Raw genomic sequence first — 20,170 nt, 5'->3', positions numbered from 1 at the left:
TTGGTCGCACTTGCCGAATTGGTAGCACCTTGCCGAAGTGAGCCCGGCCGACATTCGAGATTCGCGATCCTCACGCAGGTGCGGTTACAGATCTTCAACACCACGCACATAGCTGCCTGAGGTCTGCCGGCACCATGGTACGCATGTAGCTGGACCACTGAGACGATGCGCTGACGGCGTCTAGGTGTTTATCAACGGTTTCAGTTTCACAGAGGCGACGCTCGTCAAAGTATGTGCAGCACCTCCGGCCGCCGTGTTGAGCGCGAGCGCACAATCTAACGCCACTGCAGCGCTCGCTCGAGAGCTTCTTTGGAATCGGGCCCAAGGTGTCGCAGCAGCTCATGGCGAAGTTCCACATCCACCCATGGGCCAAGGTCGGGACGCTGAAGAACTCAGTCGTTATGGACCTCACAGCCGAATTATCGACGATGAAGATCGAAAACGATGCGCGGCGAGAAGTGCAGGACAATATTCGCAGATTGAAGGACATGGGTTCGTACAGAGGAAGGCGACACGCTATGGGTCTGCCTGTACGAGGTCAAAACACAAAATCACAGATCGGCACTGCGAGAAAGCTGAACAAGATCGAGCGCGGAGGCACAGGGAGAGTGCAGATGTAGGAGAGGGCGTATACCAGTGTATGATACAACTGTACAGGGAGCATGGACGAAGTCATGGACACAATTTACAAGACCTATTTCACAGAGACGACCGGATGCGTTTGGTGAGATCATTGACCGTTCCAAGCTATCAGGTGTGTAAAAAGCGTCACATTTGAATAAGGCGCGATACTGTGGTTTTGATAATTCAAGGATCAAAAGAAGCACGCATCTAGGCGAGGACCTCAAAAGGAAGGCGCGATCATCCTAGCGCGGCTGCCTGCTGACATGTATGGATCATTGCTCAAAAGGCCACCACCTCGACCTCAATATTCACTTGTGTGTACCATGGACAACGAACTTCCTGTGCTCATTGTTGGGGCAGGCATATCTGGGTTACTGATTGCGCAGCAACTGCGTCAGTTGAGCATACCATTCCGGATCTTCGAGCGGGACGACGATTTCTCCACACGCGGACCGGGCTGGGGGCTAACTCTGCATTGGTCTCTACCTGCTCTTCGCGAGCTACTTCCTGAGGATCTCCTAGCCCGCCTTCCTGACACCTATGTCGACCGTGCTGCCGTCGAGCGCGGCGAATGCTCAACCTTTCCATTCTTTGACCTGACCACTGGTGAAAAGAAGGGAGCAAGTCCACGAGCTGGGGAGAATGAGAGGATCAGAGTGACCAGAGAAGCACTCAGACGGTTATTGGCCACCGGTATCGACATCGAGGTACGCAGTGAGACATTTGACGGCCCTCGACACGCGCTGATTTGTTTTCGTTTCTAGTGGGGTAAGAAGTTCAATGGGCTATCGGATCACATCAGTGCTGTTGGCGCCCGCTTCGAGGACGGTACAGAGTATCAAGGCCGCATGCTATTTGGTTGCGATGGCAGCCATTCGTGGGTTAGACGTGAATCTGCTCCTGGGAGCCATGACAATCATCAAATACCGGTCATCATGTTTGGGTTCACAATGCAGCTGACTGCAGCACAAGCTGAGCCTATTCGTGAACTGGATCCATTCTTCTTACAGGGAACTGCGTCTGCGAACGATGTGTTCATGTACATCAGTTGTAAGCCTTCACCACAAACTTGTCATATTTCCATCGCTTGTTGCTGCATCAAGTGGACTGACATCACACCCATCAGTGTTGAAAGCACCTCAATCCTCGGAGGACCTTGACGAATGCTTCGTTTATCAAATTTGCATCTCCGGTTCAATCAACAAGGAGCCATTTGCCGCCGTATCCACCGGGGTCGCTGGAGTCTACAACAGTGAACGCGTTGCCATCATCAAAAGTTTCGCGGAGGGCTTGGCCGAGCCGTTTCACTCTTTTCTATCTCTCATCTCCGATGATACCGAGGTGAAAAGACTAGATCTTGACGACTACACGCCTGACAAGGAACTGGTTACAGCGGGCACACACACACTTGTAGGAGATGCGGCTCATGCAATGGCAATGTGTGAGTTGTGTAAATCAAAAGCCTTATCTGCCAGTATCTAATCTTCATCCAGATCGAGGGGAGGGTGCAAACCATGCTATCGTCGACGTACTAGATCTAAGGACAACGGTTCTGTCTAAGCTCAGTCCCACTGCCCCGAGCCTGCGTTCTTCTCTGCAGGAGTATCAACAGAGCGTAGCCAAAAGAACGCTGCCGGCAGTGTTGGCCTCTCGACAAGCATGCCTCGATGCACACGACTGGGCGAGTCTGACGCCGAAAAGCCCACTGCTCACTAGAAGACAAATGATGCTTGACTTCCATGATTGACGCGTTGCGCCTCGCCGTCATGACCGGAGTTCCGCACAAAGATTGCATCTTGTGTGCGCCTGTCGTGATTTGAATCAAATTATCTTACATCTATACGCTATGTTCGTGCGCTGTGCGACGCATGTCAGCAAATAGGGTCTTGGTGCGGGGCGTAAACCTATCACCAACAATGGATCGGCAGCGATGCCAGGTACCTTCCATACACGGCAGGAACCGACCGTTTAAAATCGCAGGATCCTATGTCCGTTTGCATGGTTGGCGCATATACGAAGACACTTTATCCGCAATCTCTCGCCCAAACTTACATGCAACGATCCGAGGGACCTTACAAATCCTTCCCAGCCCCCTCCACTCCTTGTTTAATTCAACGTCGCACTACCCAGTCATTAAACCTGTAGGTCACGAGCTGGCTTTGACATCCCTACGAGCCGCCAGTATGGCGAACATTGCCAAAGATGGGGCAGCTATCCAAGCGTCACCAGAAGCAAGGAATGTCGACGATGCATGGTCGTACCTCAATCGTCATCAAGATGAAGATTCGGACGGATATGCTGTAGACATAAACGCGTTGCGTCGAAAGGTGGATTGGCGCATTGTGCCGCTAATGTTTGGCTGCTACACCATGCAGTTTCTCGACAAAGTCATTCTCAACGTCAGTCGCATTCAACATTTTGGTATCATACTCAATTTTGATCAAACTCCAGTACGCAGCCGTCATGGGCATTCAGAAAGACCTTCGCCTTGTCGGCAACGACTTCTCGAATATCGCAACCTTCCTCTTTGTTGGATTACTCTGCTTCGAAGTTCCCAACAGTACGTCCTCACCCCCCGTAACTCACCGTCAAACTGACACTTGCTAGTTTACTTCCTCCAGATGATCCCTGCAGCGAAATGGCTTGGTCTAAATGTCATTCTTTGGGGCGTCGCAACAGCCAGCGGTGCCGCAGCGACCTCCTACCGCACTCTTCTAGTCTCTCGAGTCTTTCTGGGAATTTTTGAGGCCACCATCGGACCATCCTTACTACTCATTAGTTCACAGTGGTACTCCAAATCAGAACAAGCGCCGCGTTTCTCATTTTGGTATTGCGGCCTTGGATTCGGACAAATTATTGGTGGTGCCATCTCCCATGGTTTTCAGCACGTAGCACCTGGAAGTGGACTCGCTGGATGGCGAGTTATGTTCATCACTCTCGGATGTGTGACTGTAGTAATCGGGCTGGCGACGCTCCTGCTTGTCCCAGATACACCTATGCAGGCACGATGGCTTACTGATAGGGAGAAGGTCGCGCTGCTGAAGCATGTTAGCGTGAACAGGACTGGCATTCAGAGTAGGACGTTCCAGCCCAGACAGATCCTGGAAGCGTTGGCTGATCCACAATTGTATCTAATGGTTCTCGCTGTCATACTGGTATGTCTTGTAAACCCAACGTACGTACTTATACTAACCCTCGCAGCTCTCCGTATCCAGCGGTGTCGTAACCACCTACTCCGCGACTCTGATTCGCAACCTAGGCTATACGCCCAAACGTGCAGCTCTCATGAACATGCCCTCCGGTGTAATCAGCATCTTCTTCACCCTCCTCGTCGGCTTCGGCATCCGCAAGCAGTCCAACCGCTGGCTATGGATCATCTGCTGCATCATCCCCGCCATCCTCGGTGGCGCGCTGATGTCCTTCCTTCCCTTATCCAACCGTCGCGGCTGTCTCGCAGGAATTTACCTCGTCAACGCCGTCGTCGCACCGCTGCCTGTGCTCTACGCCTGGACCGCAGCCAACGTGTCTGGAGCCACAAAGCGCGCCTTCGCCGCTGCGGTTGTGTCAGGCTCGTTCAGTATTGGTAATATCATCGGTCCTCAAACGTTCCAGGCTAGAGATGCGCCGACCTATCGACCTGCAAAGCTGGCGGTTATGGGCACGCAGGCTGGTTGTGCGGTGGTCACGGCAGTGCTGTATGGGTACTATCGGTGGCAGAACAAGAGGAGGGATAACAAGAGAGGGGAGGTGCAGACCGGCGAGGAAGCTTTCATGAGTAAAGAGGCGTGGAACACAGGAACAGATAGAGAGGATAGCGAGTTCAGGTACTCGTACTAGGCCCTCCATCATCGCGTTAACCTCGATCATCACTCGCGACATTACACCAATACAATGAACGATATAGCTGGAACTCGATTGAAGTAAGTATAACAAGAGCCCGCAGAGTATCATAGATGAGTTCAGAGGTGGGCCTTTGACTTCATCGCTTCAATACCAGCCAGTGAAGCTTGGATCAATGCAAATATTCCAATCGCTCCCGCACACACAGCCAATCCCGTCTTCGCATCTCTGGTCCAAAAGCCAACAGCCAGACCTATCATGATAGAGAACAGAACCAATACCACAAGCACCGCTACTACTCCTTCTTTACAGGTGGCTGACTTGAAAAGTATTGCATGAACCTCGCGGTCACAAATTGTACCTTTTGCAGGTAATACGAACTGTTCATTTGCCGAAGCAAAGCCCGTACCACGAAGCAAAAGAGGGTTTTTGAAGGCTTTGGTCAGATCCAAACGCGGTGTGTGGGTCTCGACAATGACTTCTCGGGGGTAGTCTTGGGCTTCCAGGTCTCCAATGCACAGCTGTCTCGGTTAGCAACCGCAGTTCGCGTACCGGGGCCTGACAACGCACGAGAGATATCGTGGCATCCTCTAGTTCGATCTTAGAGGGTAACCAGCGCCGGGCAGGGTTGATTGCTTCGTACTCTCTTTTGATAGAGCTCATTATGGTTGCACCCGTCTCCCCACGTTTGGTTTGCAGCACGTGTATTGATACTCGTTTCTTGTTTCCGTTCGGGATAGCCAGGAGCCATTCGATTCTTTGATCAGGATTCTCATCGTGGTGGGTGTTGCGATGCGAGGCAGTACTGCCAGTCGGAGAGCTGTTTTCTACAGACATGCCGACAGCTTTGTCGATTTGGACTCGAGTAGGCGATACGTTCAAAAATGGACCATACAAGTCAAACGTCTTTTACTGTCACATGTATATACATCCCATGGCAAAATGCGAACATTGTCGAGATGGACTTGAAAGAGTTATGTACACGAGTGTGAACACACGCAGTACTAGATGCGTGAGTTGAGAAGCTGTGTGAACATATTTCCGCGACTTTCCGAATGCCTGCAGAAAGGTGGAATGCGAACCTTCGCGTCTTGGCTTAGGCGTGCCATGGCGCAGTATTCGACAGTATCATAGGCCTCAGAGAGCAAAACTGCAGGCGGGCTGTGTAGATACCCCTGTACTTTCATGGGGCCTGATTGGTCACAAGTGTGTCAGCCTGAGAGAAATGCCTCCCACCTGTACGCCGCACAGCCACCATCGACAGTACATTGCAACGAGAGCAGCCTGCGTTGTGCCCTTTGCTGTTTTTACCCTCTAAAAGTTTTTCCAACAATCTTCACTCTACTTCAAGTCTTTCTTCTGACGCTTAGCCTGCACTCATTCTTGACCAGAGCTATAGGGCTGCGTTTAAGCCTGTTCGACTCAGCCTGACACACCTCATCACACCTCTAGATTGTGGACAGTGTACGAATTACACGGCCCTACTTTCATATGGTTCGTAACGGCGACATCACGCTTGGGCCTCTTCCAGACACTTGTATAGGCTCAGATTCATACCATGGGTCAAGCCACAGTGAGCGCTTTCAATCCTTGAATCATAACTCACGACATGCACAGGCATCAAAAAACTACGTATCAATGTCTTCACCACCCACTCAACCACCCGCTACCATAGACTGGGCTTCGGAAGAGAGTGACCTATCTCTGGAACGCCACATCGATATCGCAATGTCGTCGATGGACTCTGGATACGGGTCGTTTCACGGATCACAGACAGAGCCGATGTCGAGGGGCGACTCTTGGCACGACAAACGCGGTCGTGGTACAGCTATTGGAAAGTTCAAGTGTGCAGATCAAGACTGCGATGACTTGAGATCTGATCACCGATATGAATACATACGTCATTTGTCCAACATGCACCCCAGGGGTGACCATGTTTTTCGCTGCCCCGTAACGGGTTGTAGACGCAAATATTCTAGTAAATGCAACATGAATAGGCACACTAAGGCCGTCCACTGCAGCTCTCCTAGGGAAGTGTCACTTTCGCCGCAGAGTTGTCAACCTTTGAATCCTCTTCTGCCTTCTGACGTGGAGCTCAAACTCTCTATCAACCACGCACTCGAGTCAGAACAGATCAAACACAGAAGTCCCAAAGGCTTCGAAGATCATGTCTTTTATGCGTACGATGATCCTGAAATGCAAGAGCAAGGGAGTCTGGGGATTCATCATGCTGCTTCTCCCGAGATAACTTCCTCGAAGATCAGTAAAAGAAACCAGACCTCACAAGACTCAAAGCTTGTCGATATGGAGTCACCAGATGATCCATGCAAGCGCAAGGGGACTCGGAATGCCACTCAACAGGACAAAGTTCCGAATCCCAGAGACAAATCCATAGTAGATTTGACTTACACGAGAGAGTAAGAACTCTGTTTTGATCGCAGAGTAAGTTTGAAAAGCTGCATCAAGACGGAAAGCAGCTATAGTGATCATACAGAAGACTCGGAGGGTGATGGAACGGCAGAAAGTGTCGAGAGTTACTCCCGTACACTCATGTATTTTGGGCTTTGGACCGATTTCGAAGACTCCGAGAGATCCGATGACTCGCAGAAACCCGAGGACTCGCAGAAGTCCGAAGATTCACAAGGATCTGAAGACTCCCAGGGTTCTGAAGACTCACAGGAATCCGAAAACTCACAGAGATCGAGTGATCATCAGAATGCATGTGGCGCAGAGTCGAGTCGAGAGAATCGTGATCCGACGTTGTCGACTAGCGATCTCCCTGACGGATCGCAACCTCTACGATCTCAATCCAGTAATCAGGCTGATGATACACGAGTGGCTGTTGAAGACAAGAAGGACCCAGCAGCCAGCTACAGGCCGCTTGAATTGCTATGTTGGCACGCTGCTAATGGCATTGCATGTAAGGGGCATCGTGGCAGCTCTATTAGTGCCCGTCGTTTGTACACGTAAGTGGTTCTCACGTTGTCCGAATTGGACTGTTGGTACTGACAGTCAATGTAGCGACCACGCCATATCCCGTGGCTCGAATACTCATAAACTGCCTCTCCCGTGTGGACGCTGTAAGCTATTGTTCTCTAACGAAGAGGCGGCCAAACAGCATGAGATGATCTTGAGATCAAGTTCACCATGTATCATACCGACTAAGGAGGAGATACAGAGCCGGAATACCGTCGTTGAGCGCACTGGTATCAGCCGAGATATGGAAACTGCGGTGAAGAATGCCTTGAAAGACTTCAGGACTGACAAGACATTGCCTAGCGGCCGCGACGAAGACCGATTTCGTAGCTGGGTCACACTGAATATCCCTTTCTACATCGGACAGTCAAATGTGACGCAGAACAATGCAGCAAGGGAGTTAAGTCAATGGTACATTTACTTCTGTGTTCTCTTCCCTGCTCAGGATGTTCCTTCAAATCCATGTAAGCACCAGAACCTCTCTGCCTGACTACAACTCATTTTCAACAGTTGCCGAATCACACGAGGCAAAGTATCGTCGCTTACTAGCGCTCTTCGAAATTGGGTTAACAGATGGGGTATCCCTGGATACGGTACCTCCGCTGGATGCGGAGCACATGGACGGAATCCGGTCGATTTTCGACAAAGCTGTCAATGACTTAGAATCGGAAAGACTCGCACAAAGGAGTAGAACAGGCACCACTTGCAGACCACCAAGGAAAAAGCGCAAACTTGGCGACGATAGCGACAGTAGAAGTCAGTCGTCAAGAGATCTACTCGGTGTGCCTCCTACACCACGATCTTTGTTTACGACACAGCACGCGTTGACACCACAGCATACTGCCAGCATCTCTTCTGTAGATCATTCCTTCAACACAGAGCTGTCACAGGTCCGAGAAGATGCACAGTATACAACTGGAACTCTGGTCGGGCAGCATGATCTCGCAAATTCGACCTTCGAAAGGACATCAGGTTGGGTACAGCAGCCAATCGCAGGTTCCGCACAGTGTCAGCAACCCGGTATGACGGATTTCGATGCATTCAATGGATTTATTGATGGAGATCACATGAACATGTCGTATTTGTAGGACTTTAACGGTAACAAGACGTAGGTTCTAATACTGTGTAAGTCAATCTTTGGTCTGCTGCATAGCACACGCTTAGAAGACTGCATCCGGGCTAGAGTATAGCACTAATGATTGATATTATCGTTTCAGTCGTATGTCTATTGATGATTGTACATGTGAGCTCGAGGTACATTTCAATACCTAGGCTTGTAGATGTCCGCAATTGTTGTCATAAGTGTGCCCTACCAGATGTCTGGAATGGTACCAAAGCATACGATGTGTGCCTTCAATGCTTGGCCCCAAAGCTGTCCGCAGCGAGATCAATAGAATAAACCAATCGTCGTCCTTTTCGCCACTACCAACCTAGCTGAGATGACGCCGTTACTTTCTGTGAGGAGCATATCCAGACTTCGCGATTGTGGAAAGAGCTTTGATTTACAGCGTCATCTCCGTTTCCTCCACGCCGCCCGGATGAACTCGCGCATCAAACAAGGCATGTCTTATCAACTCTTCTACTACACACTGAATCTGATGGCTGAGTTCCTCTGGAAGGTCGGGAAAGAGCTAAATCAAGAGAGTTTCAGGGGATATTGGACGAAGTGTTATGGAATGAGCAACTGGATAATATCGAGCCGATCAGAAGCAAAGACGACCTTGGAGTCCAGGTTAGAAATTTGTAGTGCTGCAGCATAACATAAAAGCCTAGCTTATTCTCAACTTGATGTCACGAAGGCAAAGCCGGCAAGATTCTTGAAAGACAAGTACCTCTTTATGCATTCTGCTTCTGAAGCGTACAACTGACAAGTCGAATAGGGACAGGTGTTTGTAGTGATACGGCCGAGAACGATTTTCTGTCAAGCCTGCGTACATGATAAGTGCACATGCAAAGAGAGGACTCGTGTCAATAGTGAAATGTGATGTACGTTCCCAAGAGCAAGAAAAGTATACGTATTTGCTTAGGTGTCATTAACTCTTGTAGTGCTGTGTCAATCTTGACATCAGAACTCATAGGGTCCCAGACTACCATAATCTTGTAGTATGCTCCCTAACTCTTTCATGAGCGTTCCTGAGCTTATTCGTTCGTTAGAATAGGCGGGAAAATCGTCATGATGGCTTCCTCGTTGTGTTAGTATAGTATTCGAGTTTGTCCCAACCAACATCCTGATATCGATAAGATCTAAGAGTCGCCGCAGAGGCAAGGTACACGATGGATCTGTGCGTAGATCATGGATCAGCTATTGCATGTTAGCCAATGTGTGATACGCCAAAACTGTGGTCGACTTACCTGGACGACACAAGGTTTGATTTCCGCCATTGGCGCTCCAGTGAGCTCGTCTTGACCAATCCTGTTGAAGAAGGTATCTGTTTCATAGCCACGATCTCTCGCTCTGGAGAAGGCCACGACGGCTTGATAACCGCGCAGGTACCACAAAACGAATTCTAGATAAACACAACCGAGAGCCCAGATGTCACATGCGGTGCTAATGCTTCTATCCAACACACATTCTGGAGACTGGTAGGCACTAGTGCATGATATCTTTTCGCCGTCCTTCAGCAACCTCTTGTCTTCGGTACTAAACTGAGTGATGCCAAAGTCCGTAATCTTGAGCGTGCCGAGTCCGTCTGCAAGGTTTAGATTAGGGAAATGAAGGATGTTATTCGGCTTGATGTCGCCATGGCGGCCGAAAAGACGACGTCCAGGATTTCCTTCGTTGCCTTCCAGGATGCTGGCAAGCTCTTGTTTTGCCATGGTAGACTTTCTTGTATGGGCTGACTTGTATAGACTTGATGTTCGTGGAAATGTCTCGTAGCGGTGGATCTTGTAAAGCGCGGAGGCGATTCCAAAGCTTTGTTCAAGCATCCATCTCTCCGTGTAGGGATCTGTACAAGTCTTGGATCTTTTCCAAAACCTTTGCAGGTCTGCATCGGCCAGCGGAAAAATCAGATAAAAGCCTCCGTTGTACTCGAATGTTGCCAATAGCGATACGAGATGATCGTTGGGGTGGGAACCGCCACTGAGCCCTCGCAGAACGTCTGCTTCGCGGGCTATGTCTTCACCTTTTTTGGGGGTGAGTTTCTTGATAGCAACTGCGTATGGGGTACTCTGTATGATCCATGTGTCAGTGACGCGAGGTGGCATCATATAGATATATCAGAACTGACCTTGCAGGATCCGAAACTGTGATGACCGGGTGGAATCTCCGCTTTGTATACCTCCCCATAGCCACCATCTTGTATTGGAGACCATAAACTGAATGGAAGGACATGCTCTGTTTCCAATCGTACATGTGGTATCTCACAGCCAGAGGCTCTTTCAAAGCAAGGGGCCAAGAACACCCACTGCTGTTCTGCGAAGCTTCCAATCTCGTCAAAAGTCCACCTCTTGAAGCACTTCAAGGGGGCTCTCGGCTCTTGCTTCCTCCGAAGCTCGAAGCGTCTGGTACCTTGTGAGTGTTTCACAAGCGGCAAATCCGTATCAGAGACTCCGTTCTCGATGAAGGACCAAATCTTGGACGGCCGATGGAGAGCTAGTAATATTGCGAATATGAGCTGGTAAGTCTTCCCAATTGGTTGACCGTCTACACCTAGCTTTGGTTCGATTGTTACAGCAGTAGGTCGCCTCCAGGCTTGCCAGTATTTGCGCGGCAGATACTGCCACCTCGTTAACTCGAATTCCACAGATTTCTGGTCGATGATTCTATCGAGAACGCTCCTAGGGATGAAGCGTCGGTTCCCACCCATACCTGAGTGAACCACGGCCTCCTTCAGGCGATCTTTCATGTGACTAGAAGCGTCATCAATGTTCATCTGTTGCTTGTCTTTCTGCTTTCTGCGTATCTTCCGCGGAGTAGATGGATCACGATGTCGGTTGCGGGTTGTCGCTTCCTCGACCTGAATTGTAGAGTGGCGGACGGATGACCATAAGTCATGAGCACTCTCAACTATGTAAGATCTTCGGTACGTGCTGGCGTCTGAATCTTTCCGTCGGCGAAGGAAGGAACCCACATAGTCGGACTGGGACTTCTTGTGACGTCTACGGGCAATCTGTTCGAAATTAGTTCGTGGGATTGCGCTTTCGGCTTGGTAGAGGGGCGTTGCGGACTGCGGTCCTGGCTGCGTGGTATCTGGCTCAATCAATGTAGCGATATCAACATCTGGAAAGGAGCCTCGCGAAGCTCTCGGTGCTGGAACCATTAGGCTGAAACATCATTCTTCCTGACACTGGTGGACATACTCTGGGAAGCCGGGTCTTCCGCGATTGTGCTATGCTGGCTGATTCGAACGCTTACACATCTGGCAGAGCTTGAGGCGACGCCATGGGCGGTATCCGGTTCGGCATTAGAGGTGGCACCTCCAATTTTGCTCTCTGTGAATACTCTCGTAAGACCAGAAGGCTGAAGTTGGGCCATTGAAAGCTCTCTCAAAACAAGGCGCAGGAGACACGCCCGGATGGAAGCGGCATGTAGCATGGACAAATGGGAGGCATGAAAAGAAGTGACGCGAACGAAAACATGGCGTTCAAGTGGCACACGTTCGAGAACGTGTTGAGCGATTGTGGTTAATTATTGGGCCTCTAGCCACGAGTCCTTCAGGATCAAATGCCTGGTCTCTAGTTGGGGGCGGGGTCTTAGTCCACAATGCGTGAGATGGGGGCCACGACTAGGCTAATAGCACGCTCACCAAGAGTCCTGCCACCCACACATCTCGTCGTCATTCTCTCGGCAGCACAGAGGTGTTATACCGTTTTCTTGTCGTCGCGTCCGTTGCTCCAGCATAACATCCATGTTACAACATCAGATATGCGCTTTCATCGAGCATTGCGATAGGTGATAAGAACTCCCAACCAAACGTCAGCTGGATTGCCACTTTAGTAGCGCTGGATTTATCGTAATTAGGGTTCGTGTAATGCGCACGCGACGGACCCAAGTCTCCAATGATAGTGGCCAAGATCCCCCATCCACGTCTGAAGGCACGCTTTCATACCTTGAACTGACGACTTGGGGTCAACGCTATCAAGGTGGGACGGATGTTGACCTCCAAAATCCTTCGTTTGCCTGATTTGCCTGTTTGTGGCGCGCAAGGCGCAACGCCGTCAGGCTGAAGCGAGAGGGCTGGAGCTCAAGTTCATCTTTGAGCTGCAGCGACTAAGCGGACCTGGCTAGCAACTCCATATGTAGGTCGTAACCCGCGCGATCGGCTGCCATCTGCGTCGTGTTGTGAAGCTACCTAGTGGAAGCCAGGCATCCTGTCACGGGAGATTAGGACGGGACGCAAAGGGAGTGTCCGCGAGCCGCCCGTCATAAGGAGATCATGCCTAAGACGAACCTAGACCTAATTCAACGAACGGGGCATTTTGCTTACCAGGTCTTGAGGCTTCTGTTATGTTGCTCTGTGAGGGCATGAAATGAGACACGATCCGATCATTCGCATTTGAATGTGTGGTGTGGATGTTTTGGCGCTTGCCAAGGAAAGAACCCTGCGCGTGGCCCCCTCACATCGCCCGGCCTCTCACTCCTTCATGGCCAGCGACGGGCTCACTCCCTTGTCAGCACACCATGAGGACGATCTAATACACTGATTGGCGGGACAAAGCCGCAGGCCCTGCCTCGTAGCGTCCTTGTCTGCCATCGTTAGGGCCTGTGATGCCCGTGCATGAATGGATACCAACAGCAGTCGGCGCGAACCCGAATCTGCAGACCTTGTAAGGTGTACAGGTTATGCATAGTCTATAAAGTGTATTAGAGTTCCAGTCTTGCTTCCGGATGCACATGCTGATGCGACCTTCTACGCCCACAGCTTTGCGAATATTGTGTTGTTGGTAGCCTAAAGCCCACTTCATCTTTTCTATAAGGTACTCCTGCCCGAAACGCTTATATCCTACTTTTCTGTATCATGGAAGAGGAAGGACTGCACACGAAAATCAGAGAAAGCAGGGCGGAAAGCCGGTTTGGCAATCGTTTGGACCGTTTCTTGCCACGGGGACAACTCGACAAATTGTTGACTCGAAAGTCGATTCTCGAAGCCATGCTTATCGAAGAAGAGGAGGTGGAAGAGGAAGATGAGAAACTCGTAGCTTTCGTTTTGCAGAGAGCGAAAAAGTTATTCGCAATACTTGTTACAATAAGACAAAGGCGCTTGCAAGACGCTGTCTCTTTATTTAAGAAGCACGAGTTCGACGACTCCCAGCTTCCCATTAGAGAATGGAAAGCTGCAACGTTCTCAGAAAGTCAACACAGCAGCCCACAACATCCTTTTTTCGAGATGCAAGGGACAAATACGAGGAGGCGAGACAGTATCTGGGATAAGAGCTTTATATACGACTTCCAAGAGAAGCAATGGGAGTTCTTGGTTCCCACCATTTCGACTGAAGAGATGAATAACTGCTACGGTAACAACGTTATTATGCCGTTCATCGCCCAGCATGCGAGTTTTGCGGAAGGCTCATTCGGCGTGGTCTCGAAGTATGAGATTCACGAGGACCACATCGTCGTAACTGATGCATCCCATCATAGAGTCAAGCTGGTATGTTAAACTCTCTGATGAAAAACCAACATCTGACAGGATAAGCACTCCAACGTTGTCGCTGTGAAGGAAATCAAGATCGATCTTGACAAGGACCGCCACAAAGTTGCGGAGCACTGGAACGACGAAGTCCGGGCTCTGTTGGAAATGAATCGATTAGGACAAGATCATATTGTTCGATTCATTACAGCGTTTCGTTATGGGAAGCAAGAGGATCCAGAGCACTTCCTTGTCTTCGAGTGGGCAAGTGGCGGCAACCTCCAAGATCTATGGAAAGAGCTTCCACATCCCGTTCGAACTGCAGAGCTGACCAAAGCTGTGATTGAGCAGCTTCTGGGGCTTGCTAAAGCGCTGAACGCTGCCCACAACCTGTCACCAACTACTTCGTACCGACACGGAGATTTGAAACCTGCCAACATTTTGTGGTTTCGCACTGACAAAGAAACCGGTATCTGGAAAATAGGGGACTGGGGCGAGGCGAAAGTCCATTTTGTCAATACTGAGGCGCGTCGTAGTAACACTGGAGCCAAATTTGGAACGAGAAGATACGAACCCCCAGAAGTTGAACTCGGTACAACGTTGGGAGACACTCTACAGCCGGAAAAAACAGGAGATAAGCGTCGCTCTCGCCTCTATGATATCTGGGCAATGGGCTGCATTGCTCTTGAGCTTATGATCTGGCTGTTGTACGGCCAAGACGAGCTCAATCGCTTCAATGACGAAGTGCGAGGAGATTATAGCAGCAACTCACCTTTCTATCAGATCAAGAAGAGTGGCAATACATACATTGCTGAGGTGCATAGAGTGGTTTTACATTGGCTCCAACACATGGTATCGGACAGCGCGTGTCGACCTGGTACCACAGCTTTGGGCGATGTCCTCGAGATCATCGAGCAGGGTCTACTAGTAATTAACCTACCCCAGACTGGCGGAAGATCTATGAGTTTTGGTAAGAGTCCCGCAAAATCAGGCCTGCAGCTTCGCGAGCAAGCATTCAGCCTCGATGCTGATGAGAGCGCCCAAATATCCCTTTCACAGGATCAAGCGGTTGTTGTAGATGACCCATCAACCGATTTTCCGTCGATCAAGTTCACACCTGCAGAGCCAACTACCGTTGTTGTGCAGCCTGAGCCAAGGCCTACTCAGACATCTACCGGAAGAGTTAGATTCCTGGCTGAAGATTTCCAACTCAGATTGGAACAAGTCTTCTTAACCTTTGAAGAAGAATATTGGTATTCTAAGCAGCAGCATATTCGGGGGCCTCAGAAGCTTGGAGAACCAGCAGCTTTGTTGTCGATACGCACCATGCCCAGTGAGCGCCGAAATGGAGGTCTTATTCCCAAGGCCCCAGCACAGGTGGACTACGCTCATCCACCGCTCAACCCTGCGGTCTGGACACATGAGGTAGACAATTTGTTTGCCTTGCCGCTTCTGAAACATCTCAATAGCCTGGATTCGTCCTCCACGTTTGGCCCTCAGGATACATCTTTCCTCTGCGAAAGATGTATTGCGCTGCGCGAGTCTTTGTGGCACCCTACTTCCCCGCCTGCGTATCCTGTAGGTGCTCTCCAAGCAAGTGCCAATGCAAAACAATGCAAAATGTGCTGCTTACTCTGGAGTAACTTTGTGCAAGACACCAGTCAACTTCCACCAGAGCTACATTTTCGTAAGATTGGCTCCGGCTTGAGAAGAGATGACATGAAATTTCCCGTACTATCAATATTGAGAAGCATCAGCAAGTTGACCCTAGGAGATACATAGCTTGCAGTGTCACTGACTTCCTTAGACTCAACCAAACCCGCTACTGAAATTCAAGTCGGATTACCGCAACTTCCCACTGCTGGCAGCTGGGCTCACTTGGAGATCGTCAGGCAATGGCTCGAAAACTGCGACACTCACCCAGAATGCGCTCGCCGATTGGCCAGTTCTCACCACTCTACTCCACAAAAGCCGACAGATATGCCCACCCGTCTGATCGACGTCGGTCAATTTGGTGATGAGAAGGTCTACCTGCGCGAGAAAAGTTTCGATAGCAACGCAGAATGGATCGCACTGTCTCACCAATGGGGCGAACCTCCTCACTACTCTACTGAGCCACACAATCTAGAAAAACGCAAAGGAGGGATGGCACTTGCGGAACTCCCGGCCACCTTTCGCGATGCTGTTATCGTCACACGTGAACTTGGACATCGCTACCTCTGGATCGATTCCATCTGCATCGTTCAAGGAGCGAGTGGAGACTTTCATTCCGAGTCCAAACGTATGGAGAACATATACAGTGGCGCATATTGTGTGCTTGCCGCTAGTTGCGCTAAAGACCATGGTTCGGGATTCTTGCAGCCTCGTAGGCAACGAGACTTCGTCACCTTGACTCCCACGAAAAGTGATACATCTGTGTACGTCTGCGAGCCAATCGATAACTTCAAAGAGCATGTCTTGGACGGCGCTCTAAATCGCCGTGGCTGGGTCTTGCAGGAACATGCACTGGCACGTCGGACAGTCTTTTTTACCGAGCATCAAACGTACTTTGAGTGTGGTCGCGGCGTCCGATGTGAAACCATGACAAAGATGAGCAAGTAAGGTGGGCAGAACTTATGTTTTTGGAAGCACGGCTGATGTGTTAAAACAGCAAATCAGCCGAGCTTCTTGGAGATCCCAGCTTTCCTCGGATCCTCGCACAAGCCAAACAAGGCGAAAGGATTCTCCGATATCAAAAGCTCTACCAACAGTACACTAGACTTGGCCTCACCAAGGACTTTGATCGGCCTACCGCGATCGATGCTTTGCAGCAAAAGCTGCTTAGGACTATGCTTGTGAAGGGCGGATGGGGTGTACTCCAGGATGACGAGATACCTGGTACGCTACGCAGAAGCCTTTTGTGGCATAGAGGCTTCGGTGTGGACAACTTGTTACGCATCGCATTCCCGCCAGATCGCGCCACCCCGCCATCGTGGTCATGGATGGCCTATGCTGGCGGCAAGGATAACTCGGGGGGTATCGATTATTTCAATCCTGATTTCGGCAAATTCGACTGGCAAGATATGGACTCGCCATGGTCACAGCCAACGTCGGACCAAGAAACGACTATGCTTAGTACTCTTAGTCAAGAGTACGATGCAAGTGCGTACAAAGGCAGAGATGGAGTTGAAGCTGTCAAAGTCGTTTTTGATGAGCATATCACGGTGGTACAGTACCCTCAAAGGTGTGTAGTCCTCGGAATCCAGAGGGTCGAGATGCCAGTCCATGACAAACGTCATTACATCCTGGTAATCAAGGCTACGTCCAAACCGGGCATCTATGAGAGAGTTGGTGCTGGCTATGTACCGGGTATATGTATCATTGGCCAGCCTATAGAGGTACACATTACATGACAGGCCACATCGGTCCCCGAGGCGAGTTACAGAGACTTACCAATGACGAGAGCCAATTCTTCGCATATGGCACCTCAAACAATGGCAAGAGGTTGTCAAGGCACTAGACGAGTACGGTAGCAATGTATTGGCGTGGGTGCGGCCACTCTCGCGGGGTGTGACCGACGGATTGTCTGCGCAGACACCTGCTGTGTTTGGGCATGTGCTGTGCAAATGCTGTTCTTTCTATCTTCTCTCTTATTTCGTTGAACAACAACTGGTGAGACTAGGGGTTTGCAGCGCGTCTCAAGCAATCCAGACGATCTAGCGCAAACACCATTTGAAGTTTTGCTTACGAACTGGGGAGTATGCAATGTGCTCACGTCTTAGATCATGACAAAAACGATTAGCGGTTTTTTCCACGTACAACTATAGAATGTTGAAAACAAGGCTTCTTCTCATTCGCTTAGTTCTATTCAACTAACTTACTGGTGATTTAGTACTCAGGTGGATGACTACTAAGGAACAAGTCGTTGCCGCTTCGAGCAGTCATGGAGAATCCTGCCTGCTTGGTCATGCGATACTTACTGTCTACTTTACCATGGCCAGTTTCTCTCATGTATTGATGGATCAAGAAAACGGAAGCTGGGTGGGTCATCTGTTTCCCCATAAACGAAGATGCTGTCAGAATTCCGTGCTAGTCATTTCAAATATGGTGGGACGGATGATCAAAAACCCCTGCAGACACTTTCGCCAGAATGTGTGACCTCTGTAGGAACTTGCAAAGTAGATCTCTAGAAACTATGTAGCCACCAATCTTAACGTCCTCGGTGGCACTGCCTATGAGTTTTAAGTAACACGGTCATCTTACTATTAGTCCCCCTAGACCAATCCGTTCTTCTTTGTACTAGTCTTAGTCGCCTTCTTCCCCTTTCCAAGCGACGTGTACATTTTGTAGTACTCTTGTGCTAACTGTTGGTTGGTCTTAGGCAATGGGCACGATTTTGGCGGACATTGGCCTCCGTTTTTCTTCTTTTCAGCTGCTGTACAGGACAGACAGACACCTCCATTAGCCTTCTTCTCCGCAGCGCTACAGGACTTCTTTTTGGTGGGAGTCTTCTTAGAGGAATTTTTCTCACTGGTAGTCTTCTTTTTTGGGGCTTTTCTGCTGGTGGATCTCCCGGTAGCTGGTCTCTTCGTAGTCTTGCCCCTTCTCCTGGCCCTATAGCTAGGAACCAGCCGCATTTCTACGCTGTGTCCGGTCACAAGATCGATGTCCTCGTTATCATCAGTAACGAGTTGCGTCTCCTTGTCTTCGAAGTTATCGAAGATGCTGCGCTTTTTCGAGCCGCAGTTTGCAGGAGTAACAGTGCTCCAAGGCTTTTCTTTCCATCGCTTATCATTCTTTTGAAAACCAGCAAGTGGTAGAAACACCTTTGGATCGGCTCCATTAGACTCGTCGGTACCGTAAGGTTTGCCCTGGAACTTGGCTTTGTTGAAATCGGGATTATCAGTCCATTTGGCATCCGTGATCTGGCGTCCGCGCACAACGAACGTATCAAACCAACCCATAATTTATTCCCAAGGAATCTCGCCGATGGCAACGTATTCGCTTTCAGCATTGATCGAATTGTCTAGAAAATCGTAAGTTTGTATTACACCCATAGCAGTAACTAAGGATATTGAGTCAAGGCACGTGTACGTACGATGCTTGAGTATGTCGGCACAAGCAAGAAGATTACGGTCTTGAGCGATCTTGTAAATAGTGGTGGTGCCGGTCGGGTCTTCAATATAGTCCATTACCCAATTTAAGGTAACTTGAACGTCTGAGCTCATGCCAACGAAGCCATCATTCTCCAAATTCCCGAATCTGTGTTTTGCTTCCTTTACCTTACAGTGGTCCCACAGACTGAGGTTGGGTGGCAGATCCTTCGTCTTAGACCATGCTTTGAACCCCTGGTCTTTTTTGATTTCCGCATGACCACGGCTAAGTTGGAAAGACATGGTCAGCAAAGGCATTGAAGTCGGAAGATTGGGCACTGCGTTCTTGATGCTGTGGAGATACAGTGCGTACACTGTATATGATTTTGGGACTGCTTTTCCAGGAAACTTACGCATCAGCTCTGAAGTAGACATCATCCTCAAAACCCGCATCGTAGGGATTCACTCGTTTGACAAAAAGTGGAGTCGGGCTACCTAAGCCAAGTAGAAGCCCCAAAAGGACGACCGACTTCTGCCAAAACATGTTGTCCGCAAGAGTATTTTGTAAGGCCAATTGGTCGAGTTGTCGTATCTTTGATGGTGGAAGGAGGGAACGCGGCGAATCGCCAAATGAATGTATGGGATGTAGATGAGTCTAGAAAGGGACCTGTCTATGGGGGAAAGGCCGTATGGAAACGCTCTGGATGACCTACACAAAGGTCGGAAAGTATGATTATATAGTCATGTACAGCTTATCACCTCTTGGCGTCCCCTGGCGGTTTATTCCCATTCACGTGAGATGGACACGCAGTTCGGACATTCAGTCTGGTGTAGCAGTTTTGGCTCTCTGTGTCGCGATCAAGATTTAGCTTTGTTCTTCGGGCAATTTTGCACAGTGGAGTACCTAAGACGTAGCTACTTCTACGCCCCAGCGGTGCATCTCCAGCGAGTTTAAGATAACCAACCAATTTCGAATGCCTCCTCGTCGCGATATTGCTGTAAGTCAAACAGCTCAAGATTCAAAATGCAATACCTTGATGTGCATCTGGGCATCCAGAAATGTATCGTACCTAGGTGGGTATGATAGCG

General features: G+C 49.7%; 7 protein-coding genes across 7 annotated transcripts; 4 read left to right on the top strand and 3 right to left on the bottom strand.

The window, feature by feature from the left end:
- Positions 1-134: 134 nt before the first annotated feature.
- Positions 135-620, top strand: C7974DRAFT_434243 (30S ribosomal protein S13; the record flags this gene model as incomplete). The annotated part of the gene is made up of 3 exons (XM_046144982.1): positions 135-137; positions 185-229; positions 291-620. The coding sequence occupies 3 exons, from the start codon at positions 135-137 to the stop codon at positions 618-620; spliced, it is 378 nt and encodes a 125-aa protein (XP_045997571.1).
- Positions 621-947: 327 nt separating this feature from the next.
- C7974DRAFT_312074 (FAD binding domain-containing protein) lies at positions 948-2,371 on the top strand (the record flags this gene model as incomplete). Its single annotated transcript, XM_046138340.1, has 4 exons — positions 948-1,331; positions 1,389-1,674; positions 1,751-2,065; positions 2,118-2,371. 4 exons carry the CDS (start codon positions 948-950, stop codon positions 2,369-2,371), a joined length of 1,239 nt encoding a protein of 412 aa, XP_045997570.1.
- A 436-nt stretch (positions 2,372-2,807) lies between these two features.
- Positions 2,808-4,461, top strand: C7974DRAFT_434242 (major facilitator superfamily transporter; the record flags this gene model as incomplete). Its single annotated transcript, XM_046144981.1, has 4 exons — positions 2,808-3,023; positions 3,076-3,184; positions 3,232-3,779; positions 3,826-4,461. The coding sequence occupies 4 exons, from the start codon at positions 2,808-2,810 to the stop codon at positions 4,459-4,461; spliced, it is 1,509 nt and encodes a 502-aa protein (XP_045997569.1).
- On the bottom strand, positions 4,398-5,486 carry C7974DRAFT_193364 (uncharacterized protein). The gene is made up of 2 exons (XM_046136638.1): positions 5,035-5,486; positions 4,398-4,985 (listed from the first exon to the last, which is right to left on the bottom strand). The coding sequence occupies exons 1-2, from the start codon at positions 5,299-5,301 to the stop codon at positions 4,584-4,586; spliced, it is 669 nt and encodes a 222-aa protein (XP_045997568.1). The 5' UTR covers positions 5,302-5,486; the 3' UTR covers positions 4,398-4,583.
- A 3,801-nt stretch (positions 5,487-9,287) lies between these two features.
- On the bottom strand, positions 9,288-12,397 carry C7974DRAFT_193152 (uncharacterized protein). Its single transcript, XM_046136636.1, has 4 exons — positions 11,743-12,397; positions 10,671-11,692; positions 9,793-10,611; positions 9,288-9,742 (listed from the first exon to the last, which is right to left on the bottom strand). Exons 1-4 carry the CDS (start codon positions 11,975-11,977, stop codon positions 9,506-9,508), a joined length of 2,313 nt encoding a protein of 770 aa, XP_045997567.1. The 5' UTR covers positions 11,978-12,397; the 3' UTR covers positions 9,288-9,505.
- Positions 12,398-13,551: 1,154 nt separating this feature from the next.
- C7974DRAFT_472500 (uncharacterized protein) lies at positions 13,552-17,752 on the top strand. Its single transcript, XM_046146541.1, has 5 exons — positions 13,552-13,567; positions 13,600-14,030; positions 14,070-15,696; positions 15,817-16,606; positions 16,660-17,752. The coding sequence occupies exons 2-5, from the start codon at positions 13,770-13,772 to the stop codon at positions 17,399-17,401; spliced, it is 3,420 nt and encodes a 1,139-aa protein (XP_045997566.1). The 5' UTR covers positions 13,552-13,567; positions 13,600-13,769; the 3' UTR covers positions 17,402-17,752.
- A 510-nt stretch (positions 17,753-18,262) lies between these two features.
- C7974DRAFT_454715 (uncharacterized protein) lies at positions 18,263-19,779 on the bottom strand (the record flags this gene model as incomplete). Its single annotated transcript, XM_046145931.1, has 5 exons — positions 19,495-19,779; positions 19,271-19,433; positions 19,087-19,164; positions 18,949-19,014; positions 18,263-18,913 (listed from the first exon to the last, which is right to left on the bottom strand). The coding sequence occupies exons 1-5, from the start codon at positions 19,623-19,625 to the stop codon at positions 18,263-18,265; spliced, it is 1,089 nt and encodes a 362-aa protein (XP_045997565.1). The 5' UTR covers positions 19,626-19,779.
- Positions 19,780-20,170: the final 391 nt, after the last annotated feature.

Source organism: Boeremia exigua (genome assembly GCF_020726555.1).
Source record: "Boeremia exigua strain MPI-SDFR-AT-0100 chromosome Unknown C7974scaffold_6, whole genome shotgun sequence".
NCBI lineage: Eukaryota > Fungi > Ascomycota > Dothideomycetes > Pleosporales > Didymellaceae > Boeremia > Boeremia exigua.
This window is presented reverse-complemented; position numbering and strand designations above follow the sequence as displayed.